The sequence below is a fragment of the Pieris rapae genome, chromosome 7 (assembly GCF_905147795.1).
Source record: "Pieris rapae chromosome 7, ilPieRapa1.1, whole genome shotgun sequence".
NCBI classification, from domain to species: Eukaryota; Metazoa; Arthropoda; class Insecta; order Lepidoptera; family Pieridae; genus Pieris; species Pieris rapae.
The window spans coordinates 9,972,740-9,988,325 of NC_059515.1; the positions used below are offsets into that span (position 1 = coordinate 9,972,740).

The window sequence follows — 15,586 nt, forward strand, 5'->3', positions numbered from 1 at the left end:
TGTAGTACGCGGATGAGTTGATTTACAATAGGTCGATATCCTGCTGTTACTATGAATTACAGCTAATGTTACAAAATTACCAAAATGCGATCAGCTGGAGATGATAAAATGGAAATAATCGAATGCATGAAATATTCTGTGTAAATACACGACATTATCACCTAGGGACAAGTGATTTGCGAATATCGTATCAAAATCGTATTCTACAATTTATTATACCTATGGGTTTATTTATTGATAAGTACTAAAACATATATGAATATACGAAAAAAATTACATTTTACAGGCATACCCTTAAATTTTATTAGAACATGGAAAGCACAAAAACAAGGCACATACATGAAGACAAAACAGTAAAAAACGCAATATTAAAACTAAAGATAAATAAAATATTAAATCTTAAAAAAGATAGAGTAAACAACAATTAGTACTAAGCTGGTAGCTGGTGATTTCTGGTAAACAATCTTGCCGAAATATAAAAGGATATAAAGATAAAACAAAATCTGATTGATATCTATATCTGCGACTCTATGTTGTCTAAAGTGTTTTCATTATTTGACTTAAAATACATCATTAAAAAGAAAGACCGAATTTAGACATGGCGGACAAAAGACCAAAATTAATAATATTGAGAAATCGTTTTGGTAAGAACAAAACTTTTGTGATACCCGGGTTCAGTTAACGGTAACGAATTAGATATAAAAGGTTAGAATGATAGCATTTGTATGTTTTGGTTGGTTTTCTAGATTAAACGGCCTAGTTCAAAAACTTTCCATTAAATTTCAACGTCAAATAGTATTTTTTAAGACACGCCGAATAGGAAACCTTATCTGTTTTTTTGAAATCTGACAAAAATTGCATGAAACACTTTCGAATTAATATTAGATTATTCGTATAAAAATATATTAAATCTAAATTTTGGCTTTAGTACTTTATAGTATATAACATGTTTACAATGGAAAATTATAATTAGTATTAGAAAACCCTTCGAACAATTTGTTAGAAAATACGTAAACAATTGAAACACGATAGTTCGAGTTAGGGCTTATGTGTGACACCAATATTATAAAATAACCTTAATCCTGAAGCTCCACAAAATCACTAAAATTACTTTGTATTAAAAAAAATTGGGCTACAACAACTGGAGTTGAATTTCAGTATCTCTTTCATGACTTGTGTCTTAATAGGAATACAAAAAAAAAATCTTTAAAACATTTAATATGTAAATGATTGTTTCAAATCTCAAAATATGTATCAAAGTGACCATGTTTTTGTTGACCTTTTTGTTTAATGTATTACAGCGACCGTAGTCCAAGGCTATTTTTCAAACAGATTATGTTTGTGAATTATTCAACTTAGTATTAATAATTTATACGGTTGTTTTTTATACGAATATATTTAAATTGAAGACAAACGGAATTGTAAATCAATCGTCGTGTTTTTGACGAGATAACAAAACACTCAAGAGTGCCAAGATTATGAACTCACCTTTGATTGAGTTTATTTAAAAATAAAGAAACAATTGATTGGAATCTAGTCTGCCATAAGCGTAATGTAATTTAAATAACGTGTTGACGCAGAGGTCATGGAATTGTAATGTCGTGTGTTTAAATTTTATTTCACAATTTAATTACTCATGAAGTAATTATATATTTTTTATTTCTTGAAGTTTAAAATTATATGGAATTAAAATTGTGTTTTTTGTTACAGTTATCTTGTGTCTGGGGACGCCGACGGCAAATGCTATATCTGGGATTGGAAAACAACGAAGTTGTATAAAAAGTGGAAAGCGCACGACGGCGTCTGCATTACATCTCTTTGGCATCCACATGAGCCTAGCAGACTACTCACTGCCGGTTGGGATGGCGTTATTAAATATTGGGATTAAATAATACAACATATGCGACACCAGTATTTTATTTCCCCTAACATTAAAACCGTGAACCATAAATAAAATTCTCAAATAAACTATACAATATTTAACATTTTGTCATAATAGCCCTTATGAAGCGTTAACGTTATGCAGCGATCATGGGGTACTTGTACGTCTCCTCGTAAGGCATATCGACCTTGTACTCCATGCTGCACTCGCGACAAGTGCCGTTCACCAAGAATTGATTGAAGCTTATATTATTTTCATGGAATGATTCGATCAGGGCAGTGACTAAGCTGTCAATCATCTCGGGAGTGTGGTAGGGGCCCGGCGCGAAACGAAGTCGCTCAGCGCCTCGTGCGACCGTGGGATAATTGATAGCCTGCACGTAATGTCCCCTCTTCATGAGGGATTCAGCGACGAGGGCCACTTTGTCGGCTCCGGTTATGGGCACCGGCACAATGTGACTCACGGAAGGCATCTGCGGAAGTCCCGCAACAAGAAGTGACAGTTTCAAATAACGTACGATAGCTTGGTGTTTGGCACGCAAACTTCTGCCTTCCTCTCCAGCTAGAAGTCTAATAGCTGCCAGCGAGCCTGCTAACACCGGTGGTGGAAGTGCAGTTGTAAAGATGAAACCTGGGGCTAAAGACCGGACAGTGTCCACCAGTAATGAAGATCCTGCTATGTAGCCCCCAACGTTTCCATAAGCCTTACCCAAAGTACCAGAAACAATGTCAATCATATGCTCAATACCCCTTTCCTCTCCGATACCGGCCCCATGTTTCCCATACAAGCCAACTGCATGAACTTCATCTACAAATGTTAACGCTCCATACTCATGAGCAACTTGGCACATTTCTTCTAATGGACAGATAGCTCCACTCATTGAGTGAACAGTCTCAAATACGACTAGTTTTGGTACACCTTCAGGTGATTTAGAGAGTAGTTCTTTCAAATGGTTAGGGTCGTTGTGCCTGAATATATGCTTTGGAGCCCTACTGTTCCTTATTCCCTGTATCATAGAAGCATGGTTGCCTGCATCTGAATAAACAACACACCCAGGTAGAATCTTAGCTAACGTAGATAGTGTTGCATCGTTGGCAACAAAACATGAGCTGAATATAAGAGCTGCAGGTTTTTTATGGAGTTTAGCTATTTCTAGTTCTAGTTTTTCAGTCATTTGTGAGTTACCAGCAATGTTGCGGGTACCACCAGCTCCTGTACCATATGATTTGATTGATGAAATTGCAGCATCTTGTACAGTGGGGTGTCGCGAGGCACCAAGGTAATCGTTGGCGCACCACACCGTCACACGGCGGTTATCGAGGCCTTCTAACGCCTGAGGATACATACCATCCGCGGCTAACCGGGATACCTTCCTGAAGACTCGGTAAGAGTAGTCCCTTTTCTTTGCGCTGATCTGTTCATTGAAGAACTTATCGTAAGAGTAGGGGCGTGCGCGTTCCACAATATCTTCGGTCATCTCCTTGGGAGCATCCGCAACGATGGTGTTGGTGTTCTGAATGAAAGGACATTTCGTTTCGTCTTGACCCAGAGTGCGGAAATTTCTTGAAATTATTGGGCAAAAGTTGCCGTACTGTTTCATCAGTACGCTGCCATAATTTCTTACGAAGGCTTGGTTTAAGGAACCCATGAATGGACAGGGCATTTTATGTAATCAATGACACTCGCTAACACTTATGACACAAAGTACGGTGGGGTCAACACTTGTTTTAAGATTTCGTAGAACGTTGGCTCGCACTGTAGCCGAACGCCTCGAAGATTTAAGATTAAACTGAAGTTTCAACACACTGCACGCTTCATTTATAAGATCGGTGTCGTCATATCGATTACGGTCGACTAAATGATTGTAAACTTCAACTCCACGTACAATTTTTATTTTGATTCATAACTAAAAATGTTGCTATTGTAAATTGACTGCAAATGTCAAAATATGGTTTAAAGGTATCGCCGTTTTTGACTTCCAAAATAAAGGTGAAATTGTTCACTTTAATTTATATCATTTTAGTAGATTATATTAAATCTTATAAGTATATTACGGTTACATTACATATTAAAATTATATCATGATTATTATTTCATGGCAACTTCAAAGGTTGGTGAATCTGACAATCAGCTGATTTTATATAAATTGAAATAGTCATACCAACATCTACCATTCAGTTGCATTATACATATTTTAATTCTTTCAAGCATAATATGTATTTAATTTGTAGTAAAATGACACTAAAACATGTATGTATTTTTAAGTCAAGACAGTGAGATGCATTAAGATATATAAACTCGTATCCGATCATCGTCCTCCTTATCTAAAACATAATTCAAATACTGTCAACTATCAAAATCATGTCAGTATTGATAAGTCAAAAAAATTCTCATATTTTGATCATTTTTAAATTTATTTTGTGCTCTGGATAATCAATACCGAAAGTTGTGGTTTAAAAAATATTAATGAAGTAAATACCCAATATGTTTACCTTAAATAACCACTTGGAATTGAGACGTGTAACAATATCTAGTTTACTCACATGCATTTATTTACCGAGTATAATAAGTGTGATCTCCTATAAAGGTATATTGTATTCAGTAGGAAGTGGTTCATCATTTTATATTTTGGTGCTAATATTTATAGCAGAACTGATAAAATCATTCTATCTTAGTTCTAACAATGAAATCCAATCAAAAAAGAATAAGGCGAAGATCAGAGTGAGTGACATACTAAAGGGTTTCGGCTTCTTGCTAGGTGTTAACTTTTGTTTTTTTCTCGGAATTATTTTGTTTGGGGCTCCTGTGTTAGACAAACACGAAGAGACATTAATGTTATCCAGTTTACTCACGTTATTGTCAGTATTTCCCTTAGTGGCCCACACTGGAGTTGAATTAGCAATGCAACTTTTATTTGGTGTGAAACATTTTTCCAAAGATACAATAATTGCGATGTTGGTGAATAATGCATTACTGTGTATATGTGGAGCCTGGATTGGTGCAGTTGTGATACCTTTGGATTGGAACACCCCATGGCAACAGTGGCCTATACCATGCTATCTTGGAGCTATTGGTGGATATCTCTTATCAAATGTTATGACTGTATTAAAAGTGACAATGATGTCTGCAAGTCATAAATATTCATTTCTTAATTTCTTTGTAAATATAATTAATAAATTACATGTTTCCAAGTAAATTAATTTGTATTTTAAATTAAAGGAAAAAAAAATTGATAAAGTTTGACAGGTTTATGAAGTTGATTGCCATAAATAGTAATTATTATTCACTTAAATCATTACATTTACTTTACTATTACTCAATATTATCAAGAATAGCTGTTAATTATGATAATGATGATCTTCAAAGTTATAATTTTAAAAATTAATTAGGCATGGTCATATGGTTCATTAAATTTATTTCTAATTTGTTTGGGGAAATAAAAAGCAATAAATAGTAAATTAACAATTTAATTTTGTGTTTGTCAAATATTTACAAGTTCTATTCAACACTAGAATTATAAAATATTAAACTTAACCAATCTTGATCACATTGTTATCTTATACATTAGCAATTAGCATTTACACAACATGCTTGCTCTATTATTGATTAAAAAATTTAACATTTTGACTTGACACAATTTACCTGAATAGTCAAAGACAATTCAAATCTGGCAGCTACTTAAAAACCACAATTTTTTACTTGTGAATGGTGACAACAATGTTGAGTAGCTTTTACCTTTGACCGACCAATGTCATATAATATTCTTGATATAAACATGAAGCGCTTGAATTTATACATTGTAACAACACTTCACAAAGCTCTTAACACACATCTAAGGCCATTAAAAACTTACTAATTAACACACAATATAAATTCTCATTCACCGAAACAACAAACAAATACATAAATTGGTCTCCATATCTAAAGTGGAATTTCAGAATTAGCAAAAATATTGATAGCTATAGAATTAATATAGAAACTGTGGCACATATTGTTAATATAAACAGCTATTCGAAAATGTTTTCCACTATAAGGTCAGATGGATATAAAAATATGTAACATTTTTAAGAGGAAACAATTAGGTTTTTTAATTAAAGGAATGTTAGTATTGTAAAAGTTTTAGTGCATCAAAAGATAAATTATATTAGAATGTTAAAAATAAATGAAGGAATAACAGTATTAAAGATTATTATGATACAACTAATTTTGATTTACTAAAATCACTCATTCTCATTGTAAAAATAAAATTTATATCAGCACCTTATGAAAAAAATATCTTATCAACAAGTTTATTGCTCAGTTCGATAAAATATTTAATGTTTGATATTATGACATGGTAACACATTTTAATAAAACCTTTTTCGGAAATTTTCCCAAAACTCTTTCAATACTGAGGGTCATCTCATATATGTTTAATAAAGTCTTAGCGTTGTAGTCCTTATGACTTAAACATGATAATTTATTTCTGCTTAACATATAAAATGCACCACTTATACTATATCCTAAAAAATACTACAAATTAATTATTAACATGGAATAATGGATTTATAGGCCATATGTCATGCATGAATAAATTTTGCAAATGTGTTAGCCTGGCACAATTAAAAAAAATCTTAAACAGGCTTTTTATAAATCTCAATTCTACTGACCAAATTTCTAGTTCTCAAAATCTCTAACATAATATGGCAGTGTGTTCTTTAATATAAATACAAAAGTTTTTTTTATATATTTTTGGAAACATTGAAATACTGATTACTAATAATAAAAAAAATTATAATGCATTTATTAAATCAGGGCCGTTAAAGTATGACATAAGCAGTATAGGAGGGAGGGGGCATTTTGGATTTCCTTATTGTTTACACATTGCCCATACATTGTCTATGCTTCTAAATCAAATTCTCTTTCTATAATTTTCGAGGATTAAAGGAAGAGGAGGAAGAAGAAGAGGGAGGGGGGGATAAATTGCAGTAAATCTGCTTATGTAATACTTGAACAACCCCCTTTAAATTTAAAATGTGCCAATTCGTAAAAATAATATTGGAAATTAAAATGTGGTAGGCTTTCATCCAGTCATATTTTCCTTCGAAATTAAAAGTTCAGTTAAGAATAGATTTAAAAGTCAGTGATGACGTCATTGCATCATCACAGATAATACAAATAGCTACAGACAGAGCTTGAGTCAGAAATATTTTGGTCAGTGTGACGTCACTTAATCCACAGAGTTACGTGTTATTCGTTTCAGGTTGGAAGTAGTGCATGCCGTTTATCTGAAACAATATAAAATTAATAAATTTAAAATTATACTTAAGGGCGTTTCATTACTTGCGTAGCCTGTTCACTGTTTATTAATAATTAAACTACAAAGAAGTTTCACTTCTGACATATGTCAGTTTCGTCTTTTTTTTATTTCTGTCACATGGTCACTCTATCGTACCAATGGCCTGGCCATGGGTGAATATCTTTTAGGCCGCTAGTTAAACGGCGCTCTTTAGTTAAAAGCTTGGCTTATAACTGAACGGCTAATTAAGCCAGTTGGCTGACATATCCTATTGCATATTACAGTAATACCCCGGACTTACGCGATAGGTGGGACTGAGCGCTATCCGCGTAAGTCGATTTCGCGTAAGTCGGGGTACAAATTTGCATATAAAGATATACAAAGTATGTTTAATTGGGACTGGAGACTAAATAAAACAATAATTTAGTAAATAATTAGTATCTCATTCTAGATAATATGAAAAACTATATTAATAGAGTGTATAAACGCAATCCGAAGTAAGTTTGATGTAGAAGGTTTCATAAATTGTAATTACAAAGTCGTTTTCTTCTCCCGTATATCTCCTCGTAGCATCCTAGTAATTTTTTAATTCCATGTTTTGTAACAAAAATGCGCTCTTCATTGGAGCCTATGCTTTCCAAAATTGTTAACCCTTTTTCAATCGAACTGAGGGCTTCTGTCAAGTTTCCAACTGTCATTTGATCTTCCAATTGAACTGGATCCAAAGAATCATGATTATCAATTTCTTCCTCTTGTTCACGCATTGATATGAGCTCATCATTTGTGACCTCCTCATTGTGTGATTCCACAAGCTCTTGAACATCATCACTATCCTACACAGTTTACATCACTACACGTCTGTGCCTGTTGTAAACTGAACGAATAATAATGCGGGCGGGGGCAGTCAGAAACAAACGCCGCCGCTTGACTTTAACTGCGCGGCGTTCAAACAAAAAACGAATAGACGAGAAAATAAAACCGCGTAACTCCGAATTCGCGTAAGTCGAGGTAGTGTAAGTCGGGGTATTACTGTATTTTTAATGATGCCACCACAAAATGTTATATTAATTCAAGAAAATTTTTATAAAGTTAGGATAAATATAACGCGCCTTAAGAAATCTAAATGAAATGTTGTAACTAAAGTCTTCTGTCTCTTCTTCGTCTTCGTAGACACAACTTGACAGAGTGCGACAAAAGATTACTTCAATGTACAAAGCGAGAAGAATGAATGTGTACCGTCATGTCGTATTCCGTGACGAAGGCAGGCACCTCGAGCTGATGCGGCTGCATGACGCTGTACAGGTACTCCACTCCGGGGAGATTGTGCACCTTGGCCTTGATGGCCGGAGCCATGAATGTCGTGAACCACCACGTCATCATCTGGATAGATTATGGATTATCATTTAATACTTAAATCACACACAATTTTACAATTTATAGAAAAAAAAATCTGATTTTGTGGCTGAATTTTAAATATATGTAATATTGTTAATCAGGTTAATTTCAACAAAGGAAACAATCGAAATCAAAACTTAAATATTAAAAAGAGTGGCGGAGAGTTTTCGACCCGTTCTTTTCTCTATTGTATTTATATTTGTATTTTTTTTGTCATAAAAACCTGCCTTAGAGTTTAAGGAATAAATCTCGGGCCCTTAGGAACATAATAATAATTAATTGCAAGAATATTATACAAAAATGTGTAAGGTGGTATAATCGTTAGTTCGTATTAGTGGTCATTAGTATATTCTGCCACACATCAATTCTTATATTTGTGTCCTACACACTATATCATACGTTATTATAATAATCATTTATTGAATAATATTTTCTTTCTAAAAGTAATATACCAAGTCGATTTTCAAAGACTCTAATGTGTTCTTTTAATTATTTTGGTAAATTATTGTAAACCCTTATTGCAATACAAAACATTGAAATGATTTTCCTAAACAGTTCCAGATTGATTTTTGACAACCAATATCTCCCCATGTGAAGACAAGAGTCTTTTTACTTTTAACTTAAAATTATGTATGTTTCTGTGCGATTTTACGATTAATTTTTTTAAAACCTAAGTTAAGTGTGGAATTCAGCTAGATTTTTTAACTAATTTGTAGCAATAAGGTGACTACAAAACTTAATTTTTCCTTATTTTTATACTTACTTTTGTCCAAAACGTGGGATGCACGATATAGAATGCTTTCAGATTCTTCTTATATCTGGAAATATTAAATGAATATATTTTAGCAATTGTAGGCTAAATTTACGTCTCGTTACAATAACGATTGATATCTACGATCCGTAATATATAATTTGCCGTGTTCATGTTTAAACACTCAGAAATGTAGACAATATTTTTTTAATTCCGATCATTGATCAGTATTTTCAATTACAGCCCAAGTTAAGCTTGCGGTCATTAAATCCGGTTCCGTATAGGAATAACCAATTAAATGAAATCAGTGGCGCTACAATTTTTAGATCTTGGCCTCAAATTTCCTCATGAGTTTTCCTTCACCGTTCGAGCAAATTTTAAATGCTCACATAGAAAGAAAGTCCATTGGACGAGACTAACAATTCAAAGGCGTAGTAATTAGCATCCTTAGTGATAATATTGATAAAAAAATTAATAAATATTATTTCAACTGTTTAACATCAGGTGAGCCTCCTGCCCATTTGCCCCCGGTTCTATAAAAAAAAAAAACTGTATGACACTTGGTACTGACTTGTAAGGCAGCACCGTGTAGACCTCCTTGAGCCATGAGAAGGGCGGATGGTTGGCGGACGAAGCCAGCGTGTGGAAGTAAGCAATCACGTAGTCGCCGCGGACTATTGGGTCCATCAGTTTTATCAGGTACAGCAGTGCCTGGAAAGCGAATTGCAATTTATTTTGTACTCCTACAGCTAACACAAAATACATATAATAGCAAACAAATACACCGAGAACATAGCCACAATACATGATACATTATATAACAAAAAGATTTACAAAATGGAACAAACAAACAAAGTATTTAATACAATTAACTAACTGATTAATTTTAATTAATATATAGTTAGTTATAAAACCTTGTAGTTACTCCAAAAACCGTAATAGGACCAATTTTAAGAACTATTCTAGTGTGTCTATAATTACCTTAGATTAGTAAGACACTAGAATACCAATTTATGAAAAGTTCTATATTCGATCCTCGGGGAAAACTTTTACAATTCTGCACTGAGAAGCAGTATTAGTAGTTTTCTGTACTTTTAGTTTACATATGTGTAAACTAGTTCGATAATATTGCCACGATAAGCTAACCGTGACTCCAAATAAACTCATCAACATCAAAACTTCTAATTGTCACATGTTTCAAATTACTTTTATTGTTTTTTGACACGTCCCACGAAAACAGGATAATTATCCATCCCTCTCCGAAATTTCCGGCACAATCGGTTTAGCCGTTCTTAAGTTATAAATAGTATAACTAAACTTTTATAAATAGATTGATGAAACAATAAAATAATCTTGGCTATATTTTTAGTGTAATTGTTTGTTTTAAAATATAATTTTTGTATAGGATTACGAAATAAAAACACAAATATCTGTTTTAAACTTTACAATACCTTGTCCAAGTCAATATCCGCGATGGGAAACCATTTTCCAATGAAGATGACGACGGGCCGGCCGAGACGATCCACACCACTCTGATAGAGACACCCGATGCCGGATACTTCGCTCAAGTCTTCGCTGCGCGCTCGCCGTAACAGGCGTTCATATCTGGAAAAAATTACGTACAACTTTAAAAAGCCTTTTCAATGTAATGCGATTTTAACTAGGTTTGAATTACCCAAACCCTAAGGGATACAAGTCTCCGAAGATATGTCAGAATCTAATACGTTCTTCCATTGTTAGAAAATGATTATTTTCTATAGGAAACTTATTATTAATTGCGTGTTTCAAGATGTCTCTGGACCATCACAAGTGAGGGTCAAGTGGCATTGTTATAAAGAAACCATGAGAAATGGATCTATGTTGGAGAAACGGAGAGACAAAAAAAGTTATACTTATTGTTCTGCCTTTTATTTTTTATTTAATAATAAACTCTATTAAAATGTAACAAAAATCAAAAGATTTGTGATCAATTTGTCTACTAGACAAATAGGTGATCAGCCTCCTGTGCCTGACAACTTTTTAAGTGTAAGTTGGTGCACATCCGGGGTTCAACCCTACGACCTCAAGTATGAGAGTCGGACGCTGATGCCACCAGGTCAACACTGCTGCTCATAAAATACAATTTCAATTCCAAGTCATGAAGTATATCTCTTTAATTAATCAAAGAGTTCTCAATTTCACCAATGACATAATATCAGATGACAATGACATATGGCTTACGTCAAAGGGCGCGACCCAGTTTGAGTGGAAAGGGCAATTTTCAGTTCGAAGAGTCCGTGTTGAATTAAACATTACGTATTCCGATTGTGAGATATAGGAGACGGTTTCGCCTTGACCTACATTAATAAATTTATTTTTCAATGAATCTTTTGGCTCGTTAACGATTCGATAAAAATAGAACTTAGTTTAATAATATGCAGTGGTTCTTGTTTAAAATATTTTTGAATTGTATTTATTAAGCTGTGACAAAATTTCGTGATCCCTTTGGGTACAGATTTTATTAATACAATTAACACAATGCTTTATCATACACACTAACTCTTGTAAGGTAAAAGGCTAAAGAGAATTAATTATGTGAGAGGGATATATTATTTACTGCCTGAATTTACAAGAATTGCTTTATTTATAAGGCTTAGATTTTAAGTTTGTATTATGTTCATAGTTCAATTTAAATATTAATAAACTTTCCTTACAATAGTAAGGGAAATTAATAAACGTGGAAACTCAACTGAAGTATTTCCGAACCAATTCGATTCTTCTTCGGCAACGGATTTGCGAGCCCGCTGGCATTATGAGTGTCTAAGTATGTACCAATCTTAATATATATATTTCTTGTGTGCGTGTGTATGTGACTGAACTCCTCCTAAACGACTGGACCGATTTAAACGAAATTTTTTGTGTGTGTTCAAGGGGATCTGGGAATGGTTTAGATTCACAATTTTGTCCGCTGGACAATGTTTTTTTAATTAATTTTCAATTTATTAGTTGTTGTTGATTTTGGAATGTTTTACATTGGATCCGACAGACGGCGCTACCATCGCAGTGTCAAATTTTAAATAATATTCAAATTTTAATTTTAGTCTGTCCCGAAATTTAAAAAAAGTTTTGTTATCATTGTGTTATATCGTGTGTGACCATGTGCTGGATCGTTAGATATTGTCATAACATTTGAATAATAATTTTCATCAAAATGGCTTATTAAAAATTGAAATTTTGAAATTAAAGACGTGTAGACAGGACAACGTCTGTCGGATCCGCTAGTGTAGTATAGAAAACTACAAACTCACCACTAATTTCTAGTGAAAATAACGTAACATTATTCTTCTAAAAATATATCGTTATTGAAAACGCAACTGCGTAATATGGTAAGATTGGTCTATACTTAACGTTAAGTATGACTTCCGTCTGTCAAAACTAATACTTAGTGCTTAGTTGACCTATAAAACCCATAGGTAAAGAATTTGTATCTCAATTCTCCAAACGTCTACTCTATAAAACACCGTATGAGCTGTTTGCAGCTATTAAAACGTCGCCCATTAAATTAATTACATTCAAACCATTAAATGCTTACTTTTCACATCATTACTGTGAAACGCTTTTAACGATTTTAATAAATGACAAGGTTTCTATTACCCTGACGTCAGCATTCAGCCTGTCTAGACAGTTCCTCTTAACCATAGTGCATTGGTTAAACGAATGGAATAAAAATGTTGTGAAGTAGTTAATACATATTGCAATCGAAATTAGTTTATTATTCTTGACTGTGTCCTTATTAAATAATCTTTCTCTGTTTATTACAGTGTAAACACAATTTGACAGAAAGAAAAGAAACGATGCTTAGTGCAGACTAATCTAGTTTTTTATAAATAAAACAATTGAAATTTGAAATTGTTTACTGTTTTATTTAAGAAAAGACAATGTGGATGATTCAATGAGTAACGGAGCATAGTTCTGTGCATTTAATCTGTTTTTATATATATTTAAACCCACCTCCGGAGATAATGATAGTGTATACCGTCTGAATCATATATATCTTAATATGTATGTCTCAATTGCTCATTATATACGAGTATTATTCAGGAAAAAAAAATACTTGGAAATCATAATTACCTAAATCTCAGATAACAAATGCCGCATACGGAAAAGTTAATATTTGAACGTCAAATCTTACATTTTTAATATATTTGCCTTCCAAATTATGTAAATATGCGATTATAATGTTCATGGCTATGAAATAAAGTCCATAATTGCATGCGGAATATTCGAGTTATTTGCATGGTTATTAAATTTGAAATAGCATCTTATTTAAATAATAATTTTATGTAAAACAGTGCTTTGTAGCAATTACTCATGCAACTTCTTTGACACAAAAAGTCACCTCGGGAGTTGTGTGCAAAATTGCGTGCAACATATTAGCGCTCCGCCTTTTTCTCTTATACGGTGTGTATATCTTTTTTCCAACATATATTCGTAGTTTCATTGACCTCATTTTTATGTTTGAGAGTCAAGTTGGGGCTTAGTTCTATGTCTCTACACCCAAAAATTTATTATATTACATTTTTTTTGGAAGCTGGATCTACAGTCCACAAATTTATTATCGAGTGCATTTAGGTAAGGATCGAGTCATGCATACGTGGGCAGATATAGCGTCATTGTATGATTCATTTAATATACTGGAAAATTCTTTGCAATTAAACTGTAATATAATCATTTTTTTTTCTAAACTTAATGAGTCGTTATGTTTTTCTCATTTTAGTTGAATTGCATGACGAGGAAATTAATAATCTTAATATCTTTTTTACAAACTTCGTTTAATTTTTGAGAACTTTTCCACATTAAGTTTACTTGTTTGTATTACATATTTTGTTTGTTACTTTATTTCTGTTTGTTTGTGTTTATTTATTTATTTATTTATTTACACTTTGTTGCATTACATAAAAGGAAAATATTAAACATAATTTAATGACAAGCAACTGGCGGCCTTATCGCTTTAGAGCGATTTCTTCCAGACAACCACTGTTAGTAAAGGAAAAAAAACCACTATGAGTATATTAGATAAGGTAGGCAAGAAGTGCAAAAATAAAAAGGGAAAAAAAAAAAAACAAAACATACTTAACAGAAACAAAAAGAAATAAAAATAAACTAAACTGATACAAGTTACATAAAACAAAACAAAAAGTAAACAGTGCACATGAATCAGGACAATCTAAGATGAAAAAGATCGCTCTCACGTCAGTAAGTAATTAGTGGTATGACATGGACAGGTAATGTTTATAAAGCAGAAATTTAAAGGAAGATAGAGAAGGAGCTAAGCGAATAGTGACGGGAAGTGAATTCCATAGCCGAACTGCTGAAACCTTAAAGGAATCGCCAAGAAAAGAGGAGTTATGAGATGGGATTTCAAGGGTATAGTTTTCGGAAGAGCGTAAACTATAGTTATGTGAACCCAAAAATTTGAAATCATTTTTGAGATAAGAAGGAGTTTTAGGATTGAACAGGATGGAATATAGGAGATGGAGAATATGAGCATCACGTCGCTGTCGAATGGGTAACCAACCTAGCCGCTTACGGAACGCAGAGATATGATCATACTTTCTTAGACCGAAAATAAATCGGATACAGAAGTTTTGGAGACGATCCAGTTTGTTTAGCAATTCCTCGCTCATATCGGAGGAGCAAGAATCGCCGTAGTCCAGTAAAGGCAGGAGGAGAGATTGTGCCAGTGAGGTTTTAGTACTAAAGGGAAGGAAATTACTGAGACGTCGGAGGATACTAGAGGCACCATACAATTTGCGGCTAACTTCTTTGACATGCTGCTCCCAGGATAAGTTTTGATCAAATAAGACCCCCAAATTTTTAACTGCACGGCTTATATTTAAAGTTACGCCGTTGATATGTATAGGTGGTACAGTGGCCCAATCAATTCTCGTCGTGAAATAGGGGCTGCCAATGATTATGACTTTACTCTTGTTGGGATTGATTAGAAGACCAAAATTTTTGCTCCAGTCAACTATCTTTGCCAGCTCATAGTTTGTGGAATGTATGGCCTGCGGGAGATCATCGAGACTTGATTGAACGTAGATTTGGAGATCGTCAGCGTATAAATGAAAATTAGTAGAAAGACGGGACGTTAAAGAGTTAATATAAATAGCGAAAAGAAGAGGAGAAAGTACGCCACCTTGCGGTACGCCAGATTCAATGAAACTCCATTGAGATACGCAATCGCTTGTCTTAATGCACTGACGGCGCCCATTAAGATAGTTAGAGAACCAGTTAACAG

At 33.5% G+C, this 15,586-nt stretch overlaps 4 protein-coding genes across 6 annotated transcripts in view; 2 read left to right on the forward strand and 2 right to left on the reverse strand.

Moving 5' to 3' along the window:
- The window catches only part of LOC111001424 (pre-mRNA-processing factor 17), a 26,333-nt gene extending 24,427 nt beyond the window's left edge, over window positions 1-1,906 (forward strand). The window contains exon 11 of the mRNA XM_022271323.2: window positions 1,711-1,906. Coding sequence (XP_022127015.1) covers window positions 1,711-1,888 — 178 coding nt within the window. The 3' untranslated portion in view covers window positions 1,889-1,906. The remainder of the gene's footprint in view (window positions 1-1,710) is intronic.
- Window positions 1,902-3,753, reverse strand: LOC111001425 (5-aminolevulinate synthase, erythroid-specific, mitochondrial). Its single transcript, XM_022271324.2, has one exon. It carries the CDS (start codon window positions 3,543-3,545, stop codon window positions 2,019-2,021), a length of 1,527 nt encoding a protein of 508 aa, XP_022127016.1. The 5' UTR covers window positions 3,546-3,753; the 3' UTR covers window positions 1,902-2,018.
- Window positions 3,754-4,247: 494 nt separating this feature from the next.
- Window positions 4,248-5,082, forward strand: LOC111001428 (phosphatidylinositol-glycan biosynthesis class F protein). The gene has a single exon (XM_022271327.2). It carries the CDS (start codon window positions 4,367-4,369, stop codon window positions 5,075-5,077), a length of 711 nt encoding a protein of 236 aa, XP_022127019.1. The 5' UTR covers window positions 4,248-4,366; the 3' UTR covers window positions 5,078-5,082.
- Window positions 5,083-5,333: 251 nt separating this feature from the next.
- LOC111001427 (protein GDAP2 homolog) overlaps window positions 5,334-15,586 on the reverse strand; it is a 69,983-nt gene continuing 59,730 nt past the window's right edge. For all 3 annotated transcript variants that reach the window (XM_022271326.2, XM_045628959.1, XM_022271325.2), the window contains exons 8-12: window positions 10,758-10,911; window positions 9,878-10,017; window positions 9,319-9,373; window positions 8,397-8,540; window positions 5,334-7,149 (exon numbers count right to left, since the gene is read on the reverse strand). In XM_022271326.2, coding sequence (XP_022127018.2) covers window positions 7,105-7,149; window positions 8,397-8,540; window positions 9,319-9,373; window positions 9,878-10,017; window positions 10,758-10,911 — 538 coding nt within the window. In that variant the 3' untranslated portion in view covers window positions 5,334-7,104. The remainder of the gene's footprint in view (window positions 7,150-8,396; window positions 8,541-9,318; window positions 9,374-9,877; window positions 10,018-10,757; window positions 10,912-15,586) is intronic.

Excerpts from the sequence above, each read along its gene's own strand:
- LOC111001425 (XM_022271324.2), bottom strand. The coding sequence starts at position 3,545 with ATGCCCTGTCCATTCATGGGTTCCTTAAACCAAGCCTTCGTAAGAAAT.
- LOC111001428 (XM_022271327.2), top strand. The coding sequence starts at position 4,367 with ATGTTTACCTTAAATAACCACTTGGAATTGAGACGTGTAACAATATCT.